Source organism: Morchella sextelata (assembly GCF_020137385.1).
Source record: "Morchella sextelata strain SCLS chromosome Unknown scls_21, whole genome shotgun sequence".
Classification (NCBI taxonomy): domain Eukaryota; kingdom Fungi; phylum Ascomycota; class Pezizomycetes; order Pezizales; family Morchellaceae; genus Morchella; species Morchella sextelata.
In genome coordinates this window covers 383,973-401,198 of record NW_025408636.1, presented here as the reverse complement: position 1 = coordinate 401,198, position 17,226 = coordinate 383,973, and the positions used below count along the sequence as shown (strand labels likewise).

Here is a 17,226-nt window from a genome sequence, read left to right as displayed (position 1 = left end):
CTAGTAAGAAAAGTCGTTAAAGTCGCGCGAATCACGAGAAGAGAGGTTTTCGCATCAGGACCAAAAGTTTTATCGAAAAAAAATATAAAAATCTTTATTTGCCAAACCGGCTGGAAACTACATAACTACAGAATCTAAAAAGAAGAAAAGATCAAAAGATCAGGACCTGTCAGACGTCCATCCCCACCCACCCCACAACGCCAGCTCGCCCCAAATTAAAGGGGTTCACACACGGCGTCGCAGGGCCGAGATCATAGCCACCACCGCACGAAGCAGAGGCAAAAAGCGGCATCACTCTTGGATGGGGAGGATAAACCTCATCCCCCAGGTTGGAGATTCTGTGGCTCTGGTAAAGAGTTCAGATGAGGCGATTTACTATAGAAATGATCCTATGAAGTAAAATCGCATAGTGAGAGAAGAGGGGGGCGGGGGGAGCGCCCTTTTTATACCGCCTGTAGGCGGTTGTGGGCCTTGGTTTTCGGATTATGTTATCATGGGTGTGACCGCTGCTTTTGGCCGACAGCAGGCAAATTTTTCTTTACCTTGCTATGCCCTGTTCCGCGATTCATATCCTAGCGATAACCTAGCGCTTTAGCTGAGGTTGGAAAGTATCATCTTGAATCTCCTATGGGGACAAACTCGGCCTGGACATTTCGCCAGATGTTGAGAGTTATGTCACAGCTCTTTCGCAGTCTAAAAAAAAAAAAAAAAACAGCCAACTGGGCCTATTAAGTTTGCAATTACACATACAAAAGGAACCACACTAATCCGGCGAAACAACTTGCGACAAAACAGAAAGTCAAAAAACGAATCCTGTAAGATCCAGGTTGAATTAATGGTTCCAGAGGGGGTCGAACCCTCGACCTTGGCGTTAACATTTTTCAATATTAGCACCACGCGCTAACCAACTGAGCCATGGAACCGTGGTTTCGAAACAAACTTTAAAATATATAAACAATTATCATCATAGGTTCTCACTCGGTTCAAGCAATTATGGCGACAAGCGAAGTCTTACCAGCAGTCACGATTGACAAAAATTCGTTTTTTCTATGCTTGGACCATACTGATAGGAATCAAAACCGTATTTTCTGTATGTGTACCTCTGTTTAGGATTCTCAGAAGCCTATCCTTGGGCGGTGCTTGGGTTACAGAGACCAAACCCCGTTATCTTGATTCCACTAAGAAAACACTCGCACAAAGCTCTCGAACATAAACCCTATAAACTTTCAAGTGGGATCCAAAACCCCTCGGGCTATAAACACTGAAGAAGATGTTCAAAACTGGGTTCAACTCTCAAATTTAACCACAGCCTCACCCAAATTAAAGGCAGACACGGCGATGATAGCGATCTGAAGAGAGGTCGGTTTTGCATGCGCACATCCGACACTAAAATGCGCAACCGACCGACTACTTGTCAATGTGGGTGTAAAAAGTCGTCTTATCACATCCCTTATTTGCACCCACATTGACAGGTTATGAGCCCGGGATTGCTGTGTGAATCCTTGGGCAACGTACCTGGCTTTAAATTGAGGTGTATCCATCTCGACGACGTCTGCCATATCGTTGCTTATTAAGCTGTCTAGCTCCTTCTGGTACATTGGGTACGCTGGGGACCCTGCATTGCCTTCCTAATCGTTGAGGGCGTAGTAAGCTCTGTTGACATGGCGTAGCTCTTTCGGGATACGCTCCGAGTGATACTTCGTGTCAGCAGAGCTTACTACGCCCTCGACGATTAGGAAGGCAATGCAGGGTCCCCAGCGTACCCAATGTACCAGAAGGAGCTAGACAGCTTAATACATACGCAACGATACGGCAGACGTCGTCGAGCTACCCCCTGGAGCGCACGAGGTAGGAGGTAAGTGGATTAATGAGCTCAAATATCCCCTCTCAGGCAGCGAGATGGATACACCTCAATTTAAAGCTAGGTACGTTGCCCAAGGATTTATATAGCAATTCCGGGCTCATAACCTGTCAATGTGGGTGCAAATAAGGGATGTGATAAGACTTTTTGTTTTTATGGCCGATGATTTTTATTATATTTCTTCTTTGGCTCTCTATTTTATAGTTATTCAACTTTTCCTTTAGAATATTTGAGAGTTCTAGAAAGTGAAATTTATATAGCCTTTTATGAAATATCCCGAAAATCCAAAGAAATTAATACTGCATGAAAGAGAATAGAAGCGGCAAAGAAAAAGGAAAGAAAAAGGAACAGAGAAAAATCAAAAGAATAAAGAATTTCCCAAATGGGATAAAGAAATGACAAAAAGAAATAGATTTGATTAGTCAACTTTCTTTATTCCAAACCCACCTACCCACTCCCGGTCACCGCCAGCCGATCTTTGGCCCTCTGGATGTCAATCACAGACTGCGAGATTTATTGGCTCATAAGGCGACGGAATACGGGCGCGGCGATATTCACCCGGGAATGGTTTGGCCCCGAGTGATGTTTTATGATCCGCTCCGAGTTCGTCTTGGAGCGTGATAGTGAGTAGTCGGCCGCAGACTATATGCTGCGAGTTGATAATACCACAAGATATAACTACTGCGCAAGACTGCGTAATCCGGGCGTGATATCTATGCCGGAGCCGGGTGTTGCGGAGTCAGGAGAGAACTACCGGAGGCGGTTATATGGATGTCGTATATCGTACCCTGACCACAGAGCTGCTTGAAGGACTTGAGCTCTCATCACAAGCTGCAGGTCTATCTCCGACTCGCACGGTGTGTGGGAGTCCACAGCCAAGCGAGGTAGAACCAGAAAGTTCACCGCCTCTCTCACGCAGAAACGCAGGGTGAACCGCTTCTTCGTCCGGATATCTGAAGGCGTTTCCGCACATGCGCATAATACCCCGGCTTTGCGCAGAGCAGGTCGGATATCTGCGCGGCTTACAGTTTGTTCCGCGCATATGCGCATGCCCGGTCCGCCGCATTCTAGAAAACTAAATAATTTCCCGGTCATGCGCGGACAGAAGGGAGGCGCAATTACGGTAGGAATTTGTGTGAAAACGCTTGAGGTAGCCCTGGATAGGCTTTGGAAACTCGGAGAGGCTAGGTATCAGGCAGTCTCGAACTTAGAAGACGGAGCCCTTCAGTTGCCAAGTTTGGCCGCGAGATTTGATCAGAGAAAAATCCTGCGAAGAATCTTTCACAAGTAGTTAAACCCAACACACCGAAAGATATCCACGATCCTCCAGCCCCCCTTTCCTCACACAACTTAGCCAAAGCCAAAGCTCATTCACAAGCCCGTAACAAAGCTATATTTTCCGTGGAGAAATCTCTTCAAGGAGAATCCCAAGCTTAGTAGCGGTGCCCTTGACCAGTCATATGGCCAGGATCTGTTCTCTACCTGTCGGTGTGTACATAGATCTAGATGAGACGGCACAAAGCTTCATGTGTCGGTTTGTGATCTCGGTTTTGATGTCTCGCTTGAAGTTCCCCCGGCGATCAATTCTAAGCCTCGAGGGAATTGGTCGCAAGTAGCGCCGTGAAGGGCTTTCTTAGCCCATGTCGTCTGGCCCGTGCTCCCCGTGATGCGAAGGCTTGTCCTTCTGGGCGAAGAAGGCATCCCTATCCGCAGACGACGTCGAGACGGCATATGCCGCATTCGCGAAGAGAGGGAATTTGTAGAGCACCAAGACCCTTGGAGGCTGATCGATATTGAGTACCTTGGAGTCTGGGTGGTGCACTGTGGTCTTCTGACCATCTCACAGGTATCCAATTGATTTGAACGTGTTCAATTGATCAAATGAGTATGAAATAGTATCAGGGAAAGGTCCAATGTAGGAATTCCAAAGCTCTGGTCTCTTTAACGCCGTTGAAAAGATGACGCCTTTGCTCATGTAAAATCCTCCCTATCTCCCTCACTTGGCGCCTTCTGGATACTTTCTGAAATCTGATATCATATACCGGCAGGCATCACGTACTATCTCACTCAATTCGAGCCAGTCCATATCCCCCAACGGTGCGTAACCTACGCAGACAGGGGACCTCAAATTGGTGAGAACGAATGTGATATTTGGCAAAATCGATCCCGGTCTACTCTAGGGTGCGTAAGATTCTGTTCCCCCTCCAGCCCGCGGAAAGTGCGCTAGAACATCATTTTTCTGCCTTGCGGGTAGAGCACCGGGAGCTGGAGAAGTGAAGGGCACTCTATTCTCCTCGGGGGCACAGCATCTTGACCCCCACACCCTCAATCAATGAGGTTTATTAGAGTGACAGGATTTTGCTTGTGACTGTTTAAAAGCCTTATATTAGCACTCGCCGGCGGTTCAATTGTCGAATAGAGTTGTTAACGTACCTGAAGCAGGAGTTTTGCATGAGAATCCAAGCCCCCCACCCCCACCACCGGCTTCCACAACGCCATGATGACGATGACAGGGATCGCCTAAAAAAGCCTCTGCTAGTCCCAACGTTAATCCGTAGATCTCGTCTGCAAATTTGCGCATCTAAATAACGCCCGAAATTCAAAAGAAAAGAAAAACTCGTTGCCAAGCCACGGTTCTGTTGGGGATATCACGGAATTACCCCAGCTACTCATGCAGCTCATCGCGCAATTCGCAATTGCTGGGCGATGGACATAGATGATGTATGCATGCACGTCACGAGATGAGGGGTCCTGATGAGGGGGAGGGGCTGCTTTGGACTTTTCGTAGAGCAATTAACCCCGCTCATGATTATGATTAGTTGGCCGCAATTGCAATTGCTAGTTAGGTGGCTTTTCTATATAACTGCTCTCAATTCCTACCTTGGGGGGGTTCTTCTTCTTCTCCCACATCTGAAATCACATATCGCCAGCTTCGACATCTTTGCTTCTGTCAATTGTAATTGATTAGCCATATCCTTCTTTTAGCACACTCCTTCCCTCTTCTCAAACCCATACTAACATTTCCCACAGCACAAACAAAAACAAACAGTATGCATATTTTACTACGGGAAACATGGTATCTTTCACAACATTATTATCTTTAAAGAGTCAAGGTAAAAGTATTCAAAGCATGACGGGTGTTCGGCCACAGCACCCCTCTTCCCCCTTCCCTCCAACTCAGAGTAATTATGGTTCTGAGAGAGGGGAGATGAAGAGGGATCTGCTGTGGCCGTTCTGAGATTATACCGTTAAATGGACTTGATCTAGATAATACTAGCGAAAGAACATGCTTCCCCCTCCGTTGCTTTTCCGGCCCCAAGAGCGCGAAACACTGACCTTTAGCCTCCGCTACAGAACTCACAAAGTAACATTTATACAATGTCTCCCCCAGCTGCTGTCATATCCGCCCCCGTTGAGGCCCACCGCTTCGAGCACCCCTCGACCTTTGTCCAGGATGCCGCCCCAGTCACCAAGACCGCCGAGAAGGTCGACAAATGGGCCGACTTCAAGTTCGAGCACATCCGTGAGTCCACTGTGTCTCGTGCTATGACCAAGCGCTACTTCGAGGACCTCGACAAGTACGCCGAGTCCGACGTTGTCATTATCGGTGCCGGATCCTGCGGTCTCAGTGCCGCCTACACTCTCGCCAAGGCCCGCCCTGACCTTAAGATCGCTATCATTGAGGCCGGTGTTGCCCCTGGTTAGTTCCCCTTCTATATCTATTGACTCTAGAGTCCACCTACTAATCCTTGTAATAGGTGGTGGTGCATGGCTCGGAGGTCAGCTCTTCTCCGCAATGATCATGCGTAAGCCCGCCCAGCTCTTCCTTGAGGAGATCGGCGTCCCCTACGAGGAGGAGGACACCTATGTTGTCGTCAAGCACGCTGCACTCTTCACATCCACTCTCATGTCCAAGGTTCTCACCTTCCCCAACGTCAAGCTCTTCAACGCTACCGCCGTTGAGGACCTCATCACCCGTATCGACCCTGCCACCGGCCAGATCCGTGTTGCCGGTGTTGTCACCAACTGGACCTTGGTGTCGATGCACCACGATGACCAGAGCTGCATGGACCCCAACACCATCAACGCCCCCATCATCATCTCCACTACTGGTCACGATGGCCCCTTCGGTGCCTTCTCTGTCAAGAGACTTCTCTCCATGAACGCCATTGAGAAGCTCGGTGGTATGAGGGGATTGGACATGAAGTTGGCCGAGGACGCGATTGTGAAGGGAACCAGGGAGATCGTCCCCGGTATGGTTGTCGGCGGTATGGAGTTGTCGGAGGTTGACGGTGCTAACCGTATGGGACCCACCTTTGGTGCCATGGTATGTGTATCCTTGTTGTTGTGTCGTTGGTCTGCTGAACCATATGGCTAATGATGTGTTTGATAGGCTTTGTCTGGTGTCAAGGCTGCCGAGGCCGTTTTGGAGGTCTACGACGAGCGTGCTAAGCAGAACATGGAGTAAATCACAACTGCTTGAGGTTTTTTGTTTGACCTAATCCTAGATGGATCGGTCCTGGGAAATTGGTTGTTATTTTTCATTATTATCTGGTATCTGGTTCGGTTATTATTGAGGGAATTCTTTTATAAAAACACAAATATATTTTTTACTGCGTAAAAAAAACTGAAGCTCTCCAATATATATATATATGTGCTGTAATATTGAGATGTCATAATAGTTGACACAATCTGCTTCCCAGGATTGACGGGTATCTCGGTTCGGATTATTAGTGACTCACTAATCTTTCTTTGGACTTCTCCCACATTCTTAAACTTCGAATTCGATAGCTATCTTCTAGGCTCCGTGTCAGTTAAAAAGCGGGGGGAGAGAGAGGTTTAGCTACTATATTAACCCACTCGTTCCACTCCACAGCTCGGTACCATCAGCATCTTTCTATATCCTCACCACAACTCAATAATCCCACTGCAACCACAACCACAACCACAACCCACCCACCATGCCCGCAATGTAACTCCCTCCCCGCCCCGCCCGGCCTCCCCCACCACTAACACCTCCAGGCTCGACGACCCCACCGCGGCCACCCTCCCCGCCCCCACCCCCACCACAACACCCACCCCAACACCCGTCACCCTCCGCGACGGCACCCCCGCAACCCTCTACCCAATCCTCACCCCCGCCTCCCTCCCCACCTCCCTCGTCACCTTCCTCGCCGCCCAGTTCAACGCCGAGGTCGAACGCGGCGACACATATCCGCACGACCAGCCTCTCGCGCCGGAGCACTTCCGCGAGTACTGGTTTGGCGCGTTTGGCGCGGTCTTGCTGCTCGGTGCGTATGAGGAGGGCGTGCTGCAGGATGAGGGCAGGGACTGGGCGGAGTGTTGTCTCGGCACGTTTTATGTCAAGCCGAATTACCCCGGGAGGTGCGGGCACGTGTGTAATGCGGGGTTCCTGACGATGCCGGCGGCGAGGGGACGGGGGTGTGGCAGTGTGATGGGGAGGGAGTATTTGGTGGTTGCGAAGCAGCTGGTGAGTCCTCCTTGGGGTGCGGTGTGCGGTGTTGTGCGGCGTTGTGTGGTGGGTGCTAACGAGAGGCGGGGGGGCGGGGAAAGGGGTACACGTACTCGGTGTTCAACCTGGTGTTTGAGACGAATGTGGCCTCGCTGCGCATCTGGGACGGGCTGGGGTTTGAGCGGATTGGGAGGGTGAAGGGCGCGGCGAGGTTGAAGAGCTATCCGGGCAGGATGGTGGATGCGTTTATGATTGGGAAGGATCTGTAGGTGGGTGGGGTGGTGGTGGTTGTTGGTGGGGAGTTGGGGGTTGGAGGGTGAGGAAATGAGGGCGGGATCGAGTGGGCGTGGGTGGAGATGGTAGATGGTAGACGGTGCTCCTGATGTTCCTGTTGAGTATCGATGGTGGAGCGTTGGTGGTGATGAGATGTGTGTGAGCTACATGTAGCTACTGTATGGAACTGGGCCAGCCAGCCAGCTAGCTAGCTGGGAAGAGTATGTGGGGATCGGGGATCAAGAAAGCTTACCACTACAAACTTTTAATAGCGGCCCAATCAAACCGCACCTACCTACTACTCTACTCTTTGAAATCGAGATTACATGCGGCTCTCTCCACTCCACTCCACTCTGCACTCTCCTCTCTCAACTATTCTCCCCACGATCATTGGTACATTCATTCGCGGCCAATAGTTGTTCTGCTTTGGGTAGAGTATAAGAGTAGCACAACATGTATTGGCCGATATTAATAGCCCTGCTCGTGGGGCCGAAAACAGAAAACTATTCCTGCCAGATGAGTAAGCCGACCGAGTGACAGCGCGTGAGCCATGTAGTAGAGGTTGTGTATGAAGTATTAATAACCCGCCCGACCACTTCACTCGAGAGGCGGATAAAGATAAAGATAAAGCCTTGAGTTCAGCCTTGTAGTTATCTACTCTACCCCCTCCGCTCGGATGGCAGTAGCCGTCCTTCTAGCTAGAGTACATTACATGTAGGTATGTACATTGTGCGACTCGGGTATTGGTTGGTTTTGCTTCATCTTGGCCTGTAGGCCAAGGTACTTGGACGGATTCGAAGCAGCAGGTAGAGTGGGAAGCAAAGCAAGCTTTCTGTAGCACAACGGCTTGAATCCCAGAAACCGGGCAGCGGGACCCATTGGCAATTGCGAGACTGTCTCTGCGTGTCTTGTTTTTTGTTACTCTATTTATGTATGTATGTAGGCAGGTAGAGTACTCTACTCTACCCTATTCGGGGCTGCTTCCTGGCCCGGCGCGGCTATTTGCCTTTTTTTCCTTCCCCCTTCATGAAATCATGAAGTCACTGCACTTGCACATGTAGCTAGAGTACCTACCTAGAGTAGGCAGGTAGGCAGACTGAACGGTAAAGTCTCGCCAGTCAGTCAGTCAGTCAGTCGGCCAGGCCGTATATCCGGGCGCGGCTTGCTTCGGGCCAAACCTAATCGTTAGATAACGGTTGTGCTCTGATTCGGCCATTTCTGCTTCTTATTCACTTTTGTCAACAGCCATGGCAGTGCAGTGCGGTACGGTGCGGGGAAAAGCGAAGGGTGGGAGAGAGAGGCTCTTAAAGCCTGGGGTGTGTGTGGTAGAAGGGAAGACAGGAACCCCCAGCCAATCTGTAACGCGTTACACAAGGCCTAGCACAAACACGGCTGTGTTTGGCGAAGCGTGGGCGATCTGTAGGCTGGGTAGGGTAGGTACTTAGAAGTTAGGGTACGGTTGCTAGGTTACCGGTGCGGTACTTTGTTAGGCGAGGTAGGTTGTTTGCGCACTAGGATTAAGCTTAATGAGGGGCAATTGGGGAGCGCCTTTGTGGGAGGAGCAAAGAGGATGTTCTTTTGGGCGGTGGCTGGCTGGGCTACATAGAGAATACATAATAGAGTCTGTGAATTAAGCATCGCAGTCTTACAGAGAGGGAACAGAGAGGCACGAGAGAGCGAATGGAATGGGTGACTGACTCTTTGTGCGACGCTGTGCAGCGCCAGACATACGATCCGGCAGGGATGGGGGACAATTTAACCATGAGAGTAACACTGTGTAACCAGCGAGGTAGCGCTAGGCCTTCCTGTGATAGGCCAATCCCGCCCCAAAGTGCTGTAAATACGAAAGGGAAAAGAAAAGTGAAGTGTTGTTGTGTGATGTTATGTGTGCAGGTGTCCTTAAATAAAGCCCTGTACGTGTGGGATACATCTCAACAATTGTCTTAGAAATCTCCGGATCCCCTTTTTCGGCTTCTGTGTCTTCCTTTTCTTCTCCTGATCTCCCACCCCCCCCCCCCCCCTTCCTCTCCGTCACTGCCTCCTTCTTCCCCTTCTCTCCCTTCTTTCCTTCACTTTCTCTTCGTCCATAATAACTGCGTCCCCGCTGCGTTGTGGTTGTGGTTGTTACCTTTCTCTCGGGACCATCATAAGAAGCGTGAGCAAGGACCGGAGGAACGACCAGCCCAGAACCGTGAGAAGAAAGGAAAAAAGAAAGGAAAAACAAGGGAAAAACAATATATCCAAACTTCAGCCCATCCAAATCGGAACACCGCATTCACCAGCACCCACCCACAATGCGGCCATTAACGCTCCTCCCCTCCATAGCGTTGCTAGCGCTCACCGCCTCCGCCTCCTCCTCTCCCAGCGCCCTCACCACGCCCACGCCCACCGCCGCCTCCGCCCTATCCCCGCCCACCGCCGATGCCCCGCTCCCCACCAACCTCCCCACTCTGCAAGAGCTCAAACGCCGCAGCGGAGTCCCCGCCCTGGCGCTCAACAAGCGCCAGTACACCTGCCCCGCGAGCTATAGCAACTGCAATGACGGCTACTGCTGTGCGTCAGGCACCACCTGTATAGGCAGCGGCATCTGCTACGACTCGTCATAGTCAATCCCCCCCCCCCCCTTCTGCATTTTTATATTTTTGATATCTGTCACTGACACCTTCATTCCCGCCAACAGCTCAAACAGCGACGCAATGCTCTCCTCAATGCTGGCAGACTATACCACAAACGCCTACTACTCCTCCATCTACAACTCCTACCTCTCCCAAATGGGCATAAGCACCGAGGCCGCAATCCCCACCGGCTTCTCCGCCAGCCCCACGGGCACCGGCTCCTCCTCCTCCGACACATTCTACGGTGACTCCTCCTCCTCCTCCTCCTCCTCCACCTCCTCCAGCAAAAAGTCAAAGAAGAAATCCAACACCGGCATGATCGCCGGCATCGTCGTCGCCGTCGCCGTTGTCGCAATCCTCGCCCTCGCCGCATGGTTCTTCATCCGCCGCCGCAACAGGAACAAGGCCGCCGCAGCGGCAATGAACCCGCCGCAGCCCCTCATGACAACGGTCATGCCGCCGCCGCCCCCGTCGCAGCCGCCGACGCCAGGCCCGTACGGAGGATACATGTCGACGCCGCCGCCCCCGCCGCCAATGCAGGACCAGAAGCCGCCCGGGGTTGGATACTTTGGGGCCGGGCAGCCGCCGCCGCCGCCGGCGGGCATGGTGGAGGCTGTTGGCGACTCGGCGTACTATCAGCAGCAGCAGCAGCAGCAACAGCAGCCACAGCAGCCACAGCAGGATTATAGCCAGCAGCAGCAGCAGTATAACCAGCAGCAGTATGGGCAGCAGCAGCAGTACGGCCAGCAGCAGCAGCAGTATGGGCAGCAGCAGCAGTATGGGCAGCAGCAGATGTATAGCAATACGACGCCTAGCACGGTTAGTGCGCAGAGCCCCGGCGTGGCGCCGAGTGAGCTGGGGGGAAGTCAGCATATGATTAGTCCGCAGGTGACGGGGTCTACGACGGCGGGGATGGGGGGTATGGGTGGTATGGGGGGGCATCAGCAACCACCGCCGCCCCCGCCGCCGCCGCAGGGGCAGGTGTATGAGATGCATGAGGACAATTATAGGTCCATGTAGGATGGAAGCATAGGGTTTAGAGGGGGAGGGGGGGAGTAAGGGAGGCGGGCCTTTTTTTTTATATAATTTCGTGACGGTGTAAATGTGAATGAGCTATTTTTATGTAGAAGGACATGGCATTGTGTTTTTCTTGTGTTTTTTTTTTTTTGTTTGGATGATGGATTTGGTTTGGTGATGCAGGCAGGCAGGCAGGTGCGAGATCGACGACAGGATACCTAACTTTAACTTATACATGTACCCATGCTACACCTATGTGCTGAGGCCGTTATTCACATGTCTTTTTTTGTTTTCTATTTATTTTTATTTATTTTCATGTTACCTCTGGCTGGCTAGCTGTCTGTCTGGCTGTCTTGTCTGTTGGGCTAGTTGTTGGGCTGGCTGGCTGGATGGTTAGTTAGTTGTCTGTCGGATCGGTCTGGATGGCGGTCTGTTGGTCTCGCTGGCCGGTTCCTTAGCACGCAGCGCATTGCGAGAAAGATAAAAAAAAATTTAATTCTTACCCCCTACCTACGGCTCGGTCCAGTCTGGTTCAGTTCGGTTCATTATGCTTCTCGCGCGGTGTGTACCTGCTTGTGTCTGTCTGTTGTCATGCAAGGTCCAAGGAGAAGAAGGGGGAGGAGGGAGCCCTATATCTACGTTACGTTTCACGCGCGCGCGGGTGATTGGGCGTTCGCGCTCCCACGTGAACGGGATATGGTCCCTGCATGGAGAGAGAGTTAGAGCCTAGTAGTCAATTCAGTCGTTTTAGCAGTCAATTCGGTAGGAGGCTAAAACCGCGGTTCGGTTCGTAGAAGAAGCAGCAGCAGAGGAGGTGGTGGATGTAGGACGTTGTGGAGAAGGAGGTGGTCAGTAGAGTGTAGAGTGTACCTGCGTCGGATGTAGGTACGTGAGCATGAGGTGGTCAGTTAGGTACCTAGTTCAGTCGCGTCGGTCGGGTGTCTGCAGGGGGCAGACAGGTGGTATGGTATATGTACAGCGAGCTTGTTTCGCAACGCTTCCCTTCCCCCCCCGAGAGAGCGCAAAAAAAGCATCCGCGGGGGGAGGAGGGAGAAGTAGGACGATGGTGGTGGAGCCCGAGGGGGGTATTTAAGCCATGTCGTTACTGTGGTTTCAGATCTTTGACGGATCTACAATACTTAGGCTACCCCTTCCCTACAGGTAGAGTCGTCCCAGGTACCAGAGACACTGCCGGGGAGGGGGGGGGGATCAGGATCATATCGTTCATATCACGGAGTGGACACGTTGTTTCGTTGTTTGGAGTGCGGGTGGTGGGGGAGCGGGTGCTGGGCGTGATTGGGGTGGTGGGTCCTGGTAGATATAGGTATTAGATCTTGTTCTTGTTCCCCGTATTTATTGTAGAGGAGGTAGGTGGAGTACCTACGTAGGGCGGATCAGATCTAGGTACGTAGGTGTTACTGATTATCTAGCATCAGCTGTTTTCAGAACCCCTGCCCTAGCTGGAGGGGAATAGCAGTAGAGGCAGCTTGCCAAGGCTCACTCACTGCTGCACTGGCTTACAGTAACCGCTTACTGCGTTGCGGATCACTGGAGTAGGGTAGAGTAGCTACTAGTAGCCCTCCGCCGCGGGACCTAGTACCTACCCAGCTTGGCAGAAACAACCCGGCGAGCGAGCTCTCTACCAGAAACACTCACACACACACACACTCACACACGCGTGACGTAAAGAAAGCACTGGCCAATGATCGGATATGCACCTACGTGGAGGAGGGGGTGGGGCGGGGGTTTCTATTTGACAGCCAGCCCTTTTGAATTTTTTTCCCATTCACTCACCCCCCTCCCCCCGGCCGGGGCCCGGGCTGGGCCAGTGTAAATAGGCCACGCAGGTTATTATTTTTCCTGGGGAGGCTCCAATTCGGCTTGTGTTTATTTTTTTGGTCGTTGCTTTCGACAAAGATCAAGGAAGAAGGAGTACGTCTTGGTGCATGGATGTAGAGTGGTAGTGGTAGATAGATGTAGCTTCCGGTGGAGGATGTGGATGTGGATGTGGATGTGGATGTGATGTGGGTGTAATGCGTTTGCAATCCGCCTAAGCACCAAGCACCCACCAACCCCCCCCCCCCCCCCTCTCTCTTCCCGCAGCTGGGAAAAAAAATACTCGGTTTTTTGTACAAAAGTGTCACATACTTCTTCTCCGCCTGCCTGCCTGCGGAGGGAGGGAGGAAAGGGTGCTAGGTGTGAAGCTTAAGTTCGACTTTTTATTTCTTTTACTACCACTACTACTACTGTTGCTACTATTGCTACTATTGCTATTACTATTTTACTAGTACTGCTACCGCTTCTAGTACTGCTCCCGTTGCTGCTGCCGTTGCTGCATCTAGTAGTTCATCCCATTCATTCATCGATCGATCCATACTGAAAAAAAAGAGAACCTGTTTCCGTCAGCACTTTTTTCTGCCCTTATCTGCTCACGATAGCTCAGCTGCTGCTCCAATCTTACTCCGTACATTACATACATTACATAACTCTCCACCCTATTACCCACCACACCCACCCACCAACCTACCCGGGCCCAGACACCCCCCCCCCCCCAAAACCCCTCCCTCCCTCCCTCCCATATAAACATTGTGAATGATCCTGCTCGAACACCGCGAGCGTAAAGAACGAGAAGGCGACGACCGCATATCCCCGACCACGATCATCACTGTAGCCGTATTCCTCGCAATCCTCTTCATCCTCCTCATCGCCGGCATGGTGTTCTGCTGGCGCAATCCGCACTGGCTGTCGGCGTGGCGGCGGAAGGCCGCTGCCGCCCAGGTAGACGCCAATGCCACGGCCCGCGCAAAGGGCCTCGGCATCGAGGGCGCCGGAGACCTGGAGGAGTCCCGGCCAAACACACAGAGGTCGGACATGAGCTATGCTGATCTTGCACGGGAGAAGGAGCTGCGCAGGGAGGACGACCACGCAGTGATGCCGAGCAGAGAGAAGGATAGCTCGAGGGTGGATGTGACTACTGCTGCTGCTGCTGATGATGCTCATACTGCTTTTCCCAAACCCGTGGCGAGCTTGGGAACCCCGAGATTGGCAATGTCCAAGGCGATAAGATATGTCACAAAGGATGCACAGTACCTCTCTATATTCCAGACATTCTCAAAGTCCCCGTCTGCAAAGGGGACGCCCAATATCGCCCCGCCGCGGGTGCTGCCGCCGCAGCTGTCCCCGCGGAAATACGGCTTCCGCAGCGCACGATCTGCAAAGAAGGGAGGCACAGGGCCCAAGCTCTCAATATCAGCCCCTGTATATGGCGATCTCCCGCCACTAACCCTGTCGCTGCCGACCATGACGCTGTCGTGGACAAACTACGAGGATGGGACGGGCCCGGAGCCGATAAGTCCCAACCAGTCTGAGCTGGTGTTCTCCGACTGCGTGGAGTCGCTGTCGGATGCGGAGGATGCGGAGGAGGTGTCGACGGTGGACTATGAGGCGTTTTCGTCGCGTGGCGGGGAGTTCAGTGATTATCGCCGGGGCAGTAGCGGGAAGAGGTTGTCGTTTCATAGCCAGATGAGCGGCGTGAGTATTTTGTCGACAGATACAGGAAAGGTTAGTTTTGCGCAGGTCGCGATGAGGCCAGAGTCGAAACCGACATTGCAGATTATCGGACCGAGCGAGAGCCCAAGGAAGGTGGTGGTTGTACATTATGAGTAGTAGTAGGTGACGGGGTTGTGGACTTAGCTGGTGTCAGGTAAAAAAAAAACACCCCTGCCGAGTGAGTATTCATGATTCTGGGAATGCTTGAGTTGACGCATTTCAATTTTGTGTAACAGGAATCATTTCTATTCTCCAACATTACGATCACCTGAATCAGCTGTTTTCGTCCTAAAAGACTGTCACCACAATTTCATCAGATAGAATTAAGGGTATGCAGAAACAAACCTACGAAATCAAATGACACTGGAGAGCCTTAAAACTAACTCGGACAACCAAACAGATTCTACAAATATTCTATTATATATCTCCTTTCTATTTTTTTGTATTATACACATCTGGTGCTGGCGTTATGGTTGCGTTTTTTATGTATATTTTCAATATTAGTTTACGGATACGGAGTCTCATGGTCAATCGTTTCTGGGAGGGGGAGTTCATTACATACCACATTAAGTCTATATAACTAACTGCTCATAAGCTCTTTCTCTCTTTTTTTTTTTTCTAATTCATGTTTTCTGTTCGATACTTAGCATCTTTCCCTCAAGTCTCCTATCGATATCATCCTGCGATATTGCTACCCCACACTACTGCACCTGTTAGTTATTTCCAAATCAAAACATGAGCACCACGCCATTTACAGGCGTTCATCTGCCAGGACTAGATTCCATGGACATCCTACCCTCTCCAATGCTCCCAGTGCCCGAACCCCAAATCTTTGACCCAGCCCGTTTTACCTACCCCCTACACGTATGCCTGATGCACTCCGGCGGGCGACTACCCATTGTCGTCGATATGCGGGCATATTCCTACACCTACAGCGTAAGCCTCCCACATCCCCCCCCCCCCCCCCTTTACCCTAGTACCCCCCCCCACTCACCCCCCCCATAACCAGACCGCCTGCCCACTCATCAAACGCTCCTGGCACAGCGCCAACCTCGACCCCGTCCCCGCCTCCGCCCCGCTCATCCTCACCACCCGCCTCGGCCTCGTCCTCAACAGCAAGAACTTCTGGCGCTTCCACGCAACCAAGGACGCCTGCCTCGCGTGGTACGGCGCCGCCTCCATCGACACCCTCGTGCAGCTCGTGACGGCGAAGCGGTCGGCGCTGAGCGCCCACTTCCACCATCTGGGTGTCACCACCACGGCCGCGTTTTTCGCGCCCCGCGATGCGGACGACGCCCCGCCGCACCCGTACCATGAGAGTATCCCCTGGGTCCACCGGTGGGCGGCGCTGTATGAGCGGGAGGCGAATGGGTCGCTGGGGAGGGCGTGGGGCGCGCAGGATCCTAGGTCGTATTTGAGGGCGCTCGTGAAGGAGGATGGTGAGGAGGGGTTGGGGGAGGAGGAGGAGGCGGTGGTGGAGATGTTTGTGAGCAGTGGGTGGGGGAGGATTAGGAGGACGGAGGAGTATCGGGCGATGATGCAGAGCATGTGGGATGGTCGGGCCGCTATGGGAGAGGAGGGTTATGTCGACTGTACGGTGGGCAGCGAGCTGCTGCCCGTAGGGGATGGGGGTGAGACTAATGAGGGTGATGCTGTTGTTAAAGAGGAGGGTGATAGCTTTGATGATGATGATTTCTATGGTGATGATATGAAGGTGGAGGAGGGATAGAATTCGAGCTGGTCTGGAAATCGTGCTGTGCTTTGTGTTTACTTGGTAATGGTTGGTAGTTTTAATGTTTGGTTGTTCAACGTTTTTATACTTTAATGTGGAATAAGGAATCAATTCCCCGACGTACTCTCACCATACAGAGCTGTGCTCCTCCGCCGCTTCTTGAAATGTGAACCTGTGACAGTGACAGTGACATTGGCATTGGCATTGGCATTGGCATACAGTATTTACGTGGCCAAGCTAGACAGAGAGCGGGCTTGTCACCCACAGCACAGCCATGCGCGCGTGTGGCTCTAGCAAAGGCAGATTGTACCAAACCCCCCCGTTCTTCGATCCTCACCCGACTACTCTATCGAACCTCACTCGCCCATTTTGATCTTCACAGCGCCACATGCACACCACATGCACACTTCTCGGCCTGCATTGCTTCACAGACTATCACTCGGTCCATCTAGACATACGCCACACAACGAATCCAGCACAACACGACCCAAGCCAAGAAAGAAGATACTACATATACTCCTTACACATCAAAGGCAAGTGCGCGCGCATCCACCCGTTACAAACCAGCATACCCGCCAGCCCCCCCCCCCCCGTTGATCACGAATTCTCATCCTCTCACCCTCGACCCTCCCTCCTACCTACCAACCACCCACCACCCACCAACCACCCGGCCAGCCAAAACATGAACGAGATCACTGTGTCGAGC

General features: G+C 52.0%; 5 protein-coding genes across 5 annotated transcripts; all 5 read left to right on the top strand.

The window, feature by feature from the left end:
- Positions 1–5,239: 5,239 nt before the first annotated feature.
- H6S33_006685 (uncharacterized protein) lies at positions 5,240–6,329 on the top strand (the record flags this gene model as incomplete). Its single annotated transcript, XM_044838381.1, has 3 exons — positions 5,240–5,561; positions 5,620–6,188; positions 6,255–6,329. 3 exons carry the CDS (start codon positions 5,240–5,242, stop codon positions 6,327–6,329), a joined length of 966 nt encoding a protein of 321 aa, XP_044689503.1.
- A 493-nt stretch (positions 6,330–6,822) lies between these two features.
- H6S33_006684 (uncharacterized protein) lies at positions 6,823–7,603 on the top strand (the record flags this gene model as incomplete). Its single annotated transcript, XM_044838380.1, has 3 exons — positions 6,823–6,833; positions 6,884–7,352; positions 7,418–7,603. The coding sequence occupies 3 exons, from the start codon at positions 6,823–6,825 to the stop codon at positions 7,601–7,603; spliced, it is 666 nt and encodes a 221-aa protein (XP_044689502.1).
- Positions 7,604–9,901: 2,298 nt separating this feature from the next.
- Positions 9,902–11,242, top strand: H6S33_006683 (uncharacterized protein; the record flags this gene model as incomplete). Its single annotated transcript, XM_044838379.1, has 2 exons — positions 9,902–10,206; positions 10,288–11,242. 2 exons carry the CDS (start codon positions 9,902–9,904, stop codon positions 11,240–11,242), a joined length of 1,260 nt encoding a protein of 419 aa, XP_044689501.1.
- Positions 11,243–13,831: 2,589 nt separating this feature from the next.
- Positions 13,832–14,905, top strand: H6S33_006682 (uncharacterized protein; the record flags this gene model as incomplete). Its single annotated transcript, XM_044838378.1, has 2 exons — positions 13,832–14,800; positions 14,852–14,905. 2 exons carry the CDS (start codon positions 13,832–13,834, stop codon positions 14,903–14,905), a joined length of 1,023 nt encoding a protein of 340 aa, XP_044689500.1.
- A 618-nt stretch (positions 14,906–15,523) lies between these two features.
- Positions 15,524–16,517, top strand: H6S33_006681 (uncharacterized protein; the record flags this gene model as incomplete). The annotated part of the gene is made up of 2 exons (XM_044838377.1): positions 15,524–15,724; positions 15,798–16,517. The coding sequence occupies 2 exons, from the start codon at positions 15,524–15,526 to the stop codon at positions 16,515–16,517; spliced, it is 921 nt and encodes a 306-aa protein (XP_044689499.1).
- Positions 16,518–17,226: the final 709 nt, after the last annotated feature.